This window comes from Megascapheus bottae, chromosome 16, assembly GCF_031878675.1.
Source record: "Megascapheus bottae isolate mThoBot1 chromosome 16, mThoBot2.hap1, whole genome shotgun sequence".
NCBI lineage: Eukaryota > Metazoa > Chordata > Mammalia > Rodentia > Geomyidae > Megascapheus > Megascapheus bottae.
Genome location: NC_143524.1, coordinates 11,439,564 through 11,448,520, shown reverse-complemented (window position 1 = coordinate 11,448,520; position 8,957 = coordinate 11,439,564). Strand labels below are relative to the sequence as shown.

The window sequence follows — 8,957 nt, the reverse complement described above, 5'->3', positions numbered from 1 at the left end:
ATGGGACAGAGGAACAATGTCACAGAATTTGTCCTCCTGGGCCTCACCCAGGATCCAGATGGGCAAAAGGCATTATTTGTCCTGTTTTTACTCATCTACATGGCTACAATGGTGGGTAACCTGCTCATCGTGGTGACTGTTGCCTCCAGCCCCTCCTTGGGCTCCCCGATGTACTTCTTCCTTGCGTACCTGTCACTCATGGATGCTGTGTATTCCACTGCTACTTCACCCAAGATGATTGCAGACTTACTATGCTATAAGAAAACCATTTCTTTCCCAGCTTGCATGGGTCAGCTGTTTATAGAGCACTTATTTGGGGGTGCCGAGGTCTTCCTTCTGGTGGTGATGGCCTATGATCGCTACGTGGCCATCTGTAAGCCACTGCACTATTTGACCATCATGAATGGACGGGTTTGCATCCTCCTGTTGGTGGTGGCCTGGGTTGGAGGGTTTGTTCACTCTGTGGTTCAGCTCGTCTTCGTGTACAATCTTCCTTTCTGTGGCCCCAACGTCATTGACCACTTCATCTGTGACATGTATCCACTGTTGGAACTCGCGTGCACTGACACCTACCTGATAGGCCTCACCGTGGTTGCCAATGGTGGTGCCATCTGCATGGTCATTTTTGTCCTTCTGCTCCTCTCCTATGGCTTCATCTTAAACTCCCTAAAATCTCACAGTCAGGAGGGGAGGCACAGGGCCCTGTCCACCTGCAGCTCCCACATCACGGTGGTGGTCCTATTTTTCGTTCCCTGTATCTTCATCTATGTTCGACCAGTTTCCAACCTTCCCATTGATAAATCCATAAGTGTAGTTTTTACAGTCATCACTCCTATGCTCAATCCTTTAATATACACCTTGAGAAATTCAGAGATGAAAAATGCTATGAAAAAACTCTGGGGTAGAAAACTAATTACAGATACCATAAGAATACAGCTCCCTTCCTGAGCATTTATATTCTACAGTTTAATGCCACAGATAGAGCATTATTTCTAACAAAAGATGATATAAATTCCATGCATTGTCTAATAATACTTCCTTCATTTTTACAAAGCCATCAAAGATTAAATTATTCTTTGAGATTTGGGTCAGTCTTGTAGATAATTATTGAAGAGAAAAATAAAAGATTCTGATAATTATTCTTTAGAAACAAAAGCCATATAATGAGTGATTGTTGTCTTTAATGTACTATGTTATCTCTCATCTATTTTGCTGTCCCTTGGTTATTTCCTATTGTTATAGTATTACACCTTGTTATCTGATATATTGGATGTATGCGTATTTGGTTATTTGAAATTGGATAGGGAAAGGGGGAAAACAAGATGAGGGTCGAGGGTGGGGAGAGGGAAATGGGGACCAAGACATTGGAAAGTTTATCAATGTATGTGAAGTAATGCACCTTCTATCTGGTGAATATAATGTAACCCTTCCATTAATCACAATAAAAAATATATGGAAAAAAGTAAAGAACAAAACTAAGATCCCCATGAAGTTTGTCCTTTTAATATATATTGAAATGAGAATTAAAAGAAATAATATATCTGAAATCTCAATATCAGCAAAATTAATGAGAAGTCAACTCATGAAATACTTAGGTAAGTTTTGGGACCCCCAAGTGTGATTGAAGAATTTTAATGTTCATTTTTCTATCAGCCTGGCAATTTTCTGTAGCTATTCCATGTCTAGCTGAATCTCTGTATTTTCAGTTCAAGAAGTTCTGATGGTATATGACATTGTATGTGCTGAAAGCGCTAACATTGGCAAATGTGTCCACACATGCCTGCAATTCCAGTGTTGGGGCCTGACCTTCATCTCTGAGGCTTGTTTATATCATTCCCGCTCAGCGGCCATTAAAGGGCTTTGGCCAGACATTCGCTCCTTGCATACCTCTCTTAAGGCATCTCTGTGTAGGTGAATCGATTGAGCCCACCGCAGCAGCGCGGGTCTCGCAGCAGTGCAGGTCTCGCAGCAGTGCAGGTCTCAAGGGCTTTCCTGCACTTGTCCCGCACAGTACCTAAAAGTTTGCCCCAGACCCTCAGTGATAGCGCAGCCCTCTTCCTATTGGCTAGCTTCCCAGTTCCCACCTTCTCTTTCCCTAAAAGTATATAACTAATTGCCTGACACAATAAAGAGAGATCAGCAGAGAGATCTGATGCGCTTTCATGGTTGACACTGCTCCTGACTCAGTGTGGTTTTTTTCTTCCCCGGTAATTGGGGGAGGGCTGGGTCATGGATATTTACTATCTAGCTCGGATCCGGGGGACTTCAGACTGGCCCTGGGTGTCCCTCCAATGCCCGTGTTGCTCCAGAGTAGCAACATTCCAGGATGTGTGAAAATGGATATCTAATATGTTTTGGGCAATCGGGAGATCTTGTGTCCAAAAAAAATAAAATTACGTGAGTAATAATGTATTCTGGAATGTAAATGTGTTTACCAAGATATTTCAGAACAGATACTAGTTTTCTTGCTTTATACATCATGGTGCAAAATTATTTCCAACAAACACTGACTCCCCAACAAATTTGACACTGTGACTATTGATTTTACCCATTGTTACCTCTCACCAGTAAAAAAGCAAATTACAATTAAAAAAAACCTTACACTTTGCTTTCCCTCTTTAAAAAATTATTTATTTATTCATTTTTTATTGAGGTAATGTATAGAGGGGTTACAGTTGCATTCGCCAGGTAGTAGGTGCATTACTTCTCACACATTGATACCCCCTCTCATGTTTTTTGTCCCCATTTCCCAACTCCCGCAATTCTTTCCCTCTCGAATATGAAAAATCTTGGATGTATGCTAATTGAAAACAAATTGTCCTTATGCACATAATCTTTAGACTCTGTTTTTAGTAAGTGAATTGCTTTTAGATCACTATTTTTTTTACATTTAAATATCCTGAAATGATTTCCCAGGAAAAGCTTCTGCCTATATAGAAGTTATTGCAGGGACTATGTCAGTGCTCTGGGGGATAAGATTCCTTAGTGACTTTAATAGGAGCAAGTAGCTTTGGGGACATTTTGAACAACTCAGCAAAAATGCTATGAGGTAAATATTTTGTTTCACTTATTAAGTTCCCAGCCATCCCTTCTTTTACCGGTGAGACTCTCCCAAATTATTAATGCTACAGTGAAAATGTAAAATAAAAGCCACTGGCAGACAAGACAGGAGCCATCTAGATTCAAAGATGTCAATTTTGTGTGAATCTGCAATGAAGTTGCATGATTGCATGATTGCATGATTGACTGAAAGTGCTATCAGGCTCATTCAAGTAATTTGGTAAATAAGCAACAATAAATTTTATCAATAACACTGACAGTAGTCAGATATGGTGACAACACTTTGGTGTTTATTGTCAAAGAAAGCTCCGGAGAAGTCCACAATTTAAACCATACAGTGTTCTGAAAGTGAAGGAACACAGCAAAGCTCTGTACTCACTGAAGGGGATACATTTCCATGTGACAAGTATTTACTGCATAGTTTCTGCTTTCTCCTTTCTCTCCAGGCACACCTAGACAGGTTGGCAGTTCTGAAGGACCTTCATCAAGTGGAGATATCAAGCTTTCAAATCAATGGTACAATTTCAAAAGTGGTTTTGGAACAAGTGATCAAAGACAATATTAGAAAAGCAGGTAATCTATTTATACACACTCTTCATTGTTATTTAAATGGGGAAAACAGTCTTACTTTGAATGAATTCTGTATATTTCTTAAGAAACCTATACCATAGTCCTTAATGTACTATGTTATCTCTCATCTCTTTTGCTGTTCCTTGGTTTTCTCCTACTGTTACAATATTTCACCTTGTTATCTGATATATTGGATATATACGTATCTGGTTATTTGAAATCAGATAGGGAAGACAGAGTCAATAATAAAGTGATTAACAGCTATTTTCTATATCTTATAAGTATCACTAGACAAATAATTGTCTATAAGTTGTACTAGGTTAATTTCAACATGTACTAAGAGAAAACAGCCCAATAGGACATATGAATATTATCTGCAGGATAACTATGTGTGTGTGTGTGTGTGTGTGTGTGTGTGTGTGTGTGTGTGTGTGTGTGTGTGTGTGTGTTGGTCCTGAAGCCTGAACTCAGGGCCTGGGTGATGTTCTAAGCTTTTGCACTTGAAGAGGAGCCATAGCTACACTTCAAGCGGTTTGGTGGTGAATTAGAGATTAGAGTCACATGAACTTTCCTTTCTGGGCTGGCTTTGAACTGCAGCCCTCAGACTTCAGCTTCCTGAATAGCTAGGATTATAGGTGTGAGTCACCAGTAGTATGGTAACATTATATATACATATATATATGTATATCTGTGATTTATATAATTTGGGGATCTAGTAATTGTTGTGTTTTATAAACAGTCTCACATATGATATTTTAAGACATCCTTGTCTCTGTAGGTATTTGTTTTTTTATATAATTTTCTGATAATAAATATCTACCTATTATGTAATAGGTATACTTCATATAACCATAGTTGTACTTTCTTCTCTATACATCTGACCCTTCTAAGTACCTCACGGAAGTGAGAATCTTTCAGAAACAAATAGTAGTACATGACATCCTGCATTTTAGTGTTTACTTTCAGATGATTTTCTGTAGTCTTTATTTCAGTTGCGCTATCTGTGGACAGTTGCCCTCTGATGAATGTTGAAATTCAATATAAGGTTAATGAGCATTTAATGAGTATGCACAACATTTCTGGTTTTTTAATGGCCATGAATTTTATTCTTAGATATAGGAAATCAGGGGAAGACGTCATAGAGGCAGACATCAACACTTCGGTGGTTTATAATGACAATTAGTGAATTAATTACCTATGAAGTTTCTTTTCTTCTATTTTCCATGGTTGATCTCATTGAACCAAACAGGGGGGGAAATACCACTTTCTGAAGAACATATGGAAAATCGGAACAATGTGACTGAATTTATCCTCTTGGGACTTACCCAGAATCCTGGTGGGCAGAAGGTTCTGTTTGTCATTTTCTTGCTGATTTACATCGTGACAATACTGGGCAACACGTTCATCGTGTTGACAGTCATAGCCAGCCAATCCCTGGGCTCCCCAATGTATTTTTTTCTGGCTTATTTATCGTTTATTGATACTGTCTATTCCACCACCATTGCTCCCAAAATGATAGTAGACTTGCTGTCTGAGAAAAGGACCATTTCTTTCCAGGCTTGTATGACTCAAGTGTTTATAGATCACTTATTCGCTGGCGCTGAAGTCATCCTTCTGGTGGTGATGGCTTACGACAGATACGTGGCCATCTGCAAGCCTCTTCACTACACGTCCATCATGAATCGGCGCGCGTGTGTCCTTTTGGTACTGGTGGCCTGGATGGGGGGCTTTCTTCACTCTTCGGTTCAGTTCCTGGTTATTTATCGACTCCCTTTCTGTGGCCCCAATGTCATCGACAACTTCGTGTGCGATATGTATCCCTTACTGAAACTTGCTTGCACCAACACTCATCTCATTGGGCTTTCTATGATAGCGAATGGAGGGGCTATTTGTACGGTCACTTTCTTGATTCTCCTGGTGTCCTACGGAATCATATTGAACTCTCTTAAGTCTCACAGCTTGGAAGGGAAACGCAAAGCCTTCTACACCTGTGCATCGCACATCACTGTGGTCGTTTTATTCTTTGTCCCCTGCATTTTCCTGTACGCAAGGCCCAGTTCCACCTTTCCCGTCGACAAGTGCATGACTGTGGTGTTGACGTTCATAACCCCGATGCTGAATCCTCTGATCTACACCATGAGGAATGCAGAAATGAAAAGTGCCATGCGGAAACTGTGGAGGAAAAACGCGGTTTTACATGGGAGAGGGCTGTAATCCCCATGCAGAACACGGCGCTCCATTCTGTTACAGAGCCTGGGAATACGTATATGAACACTTCCTCTGGGATTATTTAGCCCTCTTGCTGTGAAACTGCCATATGAATTCATCAAGTCAAAGACGTTAGTTATAACCTTCAGGGAGGAAGAATTGTATGAGTTTTATAGCTTACATGGGCGATGTGAAGGGTCTTTGATGGACAATTGCTATTGGATTTATTTCAAGCTCTTTCGTATTGTCTCTGCTCTTTCCCATTTTTGAACTCATTTTCTTGAAAAAATAATTGCCTGTGTTTGCAGAAAGGCTATGTATGTATATAGCATATTAAGATATAACTGATAATATTAATAAAGTATGTATTATATCCATGTACTATAAATACATGTATAATAATGCAAAACAAATTGAAGTGAGTATATAAAATAGATAACATGTTACACATGCAAAACATTAATATAAAATAATGTATACATTAATATATTACTAACAACTGGTAAAAATATTTGTAAAAATAATTGTAATTCTTTTATATTAATATAATATTTATTTTTATTTATTCATTTTTATTATCTTTTTTGTGGGTCATGGGGCTTGAACTTGGTCTGGGTGCTGTCCTTGAGCTCTTCAGCTCAATGCTACTGCCCTATTTTTGAGTCAAGCCCCACTTTCCATTTTCTAGAGATTAATTGGAGAGAAGAGTCTCAGGTCCTTTTGTGCCCTGGCTGTCTTTGAACTTTGATCCTCAGATCTCAGCCTCCTGAGAAGCTAGGATTATAAGTGTGAGCTACCGTGCCTGGTTTTAATATAATACTTATAAAGCAATATAATATTTTAATATGTACACACCATGGAAAGGTCAAAACAAGCCAATAACAGTAATTCACACTCAGAACTTAACTTTTCCTTTTTTGGTTAGTGTTGAAAATCTAGCCTTGTTTGTGTACTGTGATACCTTCCTGCAGATAAAAATGTCACCAAATACGACTTGTTCTTTTTATTCTAAAAGACTTATATTTTATACCTAATAATTCATTTTAAAATATTTTTAATTTGTTAGTAATAACATGTCTTGGACAAATGGCTTGATTTAAGTTTCATAGAATATATTTATAGCTGAGTATAGACTCATGAGAAATAACTTTGGTTTATGGCACACTGTGATAGAATTAAGGTGTCCAGGAATATCACATATTCTGATAGACATTAAAGCAGACATATCTTTCAGCGCTATTCTGAACGTCTATGACAAATGACTTCTTCCAATAATGGACTTCATATTTAAGTGTCTTAACTATAAGTTGAGCCATTGATCTTCCCTATGTTCAAGTTAACTCTCTGGATATACTTGTTAAACATTCATCATATAAATGATGAGGGTTTGGGGTGTAAATTTCATTATTTTACACAATGAATGCTTTTATTATTCTCTGCAAACTATTTAGCATTGACTTAATTGATAAATAAAAGATGTCTTCTATTTATTGTTATTCTGAAGTCCATTTGAAAACCTATTTCTATATTACCAAGATCACTCCTTTTTTTAAAAATTTAATTTGTTAAGGTGATGCACAGAGGGGTTACAGTTACATATGTAAGGTAGTGAGTGCATTTCTTGTGAGACATTGTTCTCACATGTTCTTCTTCTGCTTTTCTTCCCCACCTTCAGATTTGCTGGATCTATTTTTTACTTGTGACACTATCTCATTCCAGTAAATAACTGGTTCACCTTACTACTATAAGCAAGATCATTTAGAAGATATACATGTTATGAAATTTTACTCATGTTCATATATTCATACCAAATATTGTATCCTACTAAAACTAGAAGTCAAATCAGATAGGTTTTGAGAGGTGACTGGTAACAGGAAAATCATTTATTACATCTTGAAACTTTTTTTCCCCTGACAACACAAATATTATCAGGACCATGCTCTATTCAAGCATCTGTTCATATTAAGTTCAGTCATGTGGCTTCAGTTTTCTTAATTTTCTTTTGACTGTGGTATATATTTCTCACCACCAGGGCATTCCTAAATTCAGTTGAATGTAATTTCTATTTTTCTTATTTTGGGAAGCATATTGGAATACGGATGGATGAATGAGGGTCTGTATAGACTTCTCGAATTAATTTTACAAGATACTATGTTGGAAATGAACTATATAACTTGGGGAGGAAGGAACATTGAGAGGGAAAAACTGGGGAAATTGAGGGAGGGGGCAATATAGTTCAAAAATAAATGTACTCAATACCTGACTTTTGTGACTGTAACCCCTTGGTATGTCACATTTACAATAAAGTTTTTTTTTTAATAAAAAAGGATGACTTCAAGTATTGGTATATACTTCTTTTATTTAGTGGCAATTCCGATATGCCTCAGAAATGACGATAGCATGAAAGGGTTACAGTAGATTAATCATAATCCACTAAGTTTAAGACAAAGGATTCTGGTCCAAGAATTCAAAGACATAACCATTATGCTCCCCTGTGAATGATTCTCTGCTTTCCCAACTCAATCTCCCACATTGTCAAGTAGGAACCTTGAGAACTTCTTCCATTCTGTACTAATGTTTTTAAAGTGAATTCAGTTCAGTGTTAGAATTAAACTGATCGAAAACACATTTTTGTAGATGACAATTCAAGGAGATCAGTTTTACTGTTATCATGCTAATCTCACTCTAGACTTGGCACAAGAAACAACTGCTTTGGAATGGTGATGGCAACTACATTGCTACATTGGGGCAAGTGGTGCTTTAATAACATAGCCTATCCCTGTCACATAATGTTCACCCTAAAGCAATGTTTGAAGAGTATGACACTGAAAGAGTCATTCAAAAACAAAATATTAAAGGAAAAATTTTAAAGTCAGATAGCTAAACAGTCTATGCAATATCATCGATCCAGTCTTCATATGAACATAACAAGTTAATTTGTTATCAAATACCCAAATTCATTAGCAGCTGACTGTTCTATTCTTTTATTTTTTTATTGTAATGGTGATTTACAGTGGGATTACAGTTACATAAGTAAGGTAAAAATATATTTATTTTCAAACAGTGTTATTCTTTCTTTCTTTCTTTTTTCTTTTCTTTATTCATTTATTTACTTATTC

At 37.3% G+C, this 8,957-nt stretch overlaps 2 protein-coding genes across 2 annotated transcripts; both read left to right on the top strand.

The window, feature by feature from the left end:
- LOC150052835 (olfactory receptor 4A16-like) lies at window positions 1-948 on the top strand. Its single transcript, XM_090347681.1, has one exon. The coding sequence runs from the start codon at window positions 1-3 to the stop codon at window positions 946-948; it is 948 nt and encodes a 315-aa protein (XP_090203807.1).
- Window positions 949-4,893: 3,945 nt separating this feature from the next.
- LOC150052834 (olfactory receptor 4A15-like) lies at window positions 4,894-5,844 on the top strand. The gene has a single exon (XM_090347680.1). The coding sequence runs from the start codon at window positions 4,909-4,911 to the stop codon at window positions 5,842-5,844; it is 936 nt and encodes a 311-aa protein (XP_090203806.1). The 5' UTR covers window positions 4,894-4,908.
- Window positions 5,845-8,957: the final 3,113 nt, after the last annotated feature.

Coding starts and splice junctions, on each gene's coding strand:
- LOC150052835 (XM_090347681.1), top strand. CDS start 1: ATGGGACAGAGGAACAATGTCACAGAATTTGTCCTCCTGGGCCTCACC.
- LOC150052834 (XM_090347680.1), top strand. CDS start 4,909: ATGGAAAATCGGAACAATGTGACTGAATTTATCCTCTTGGGACTTACC.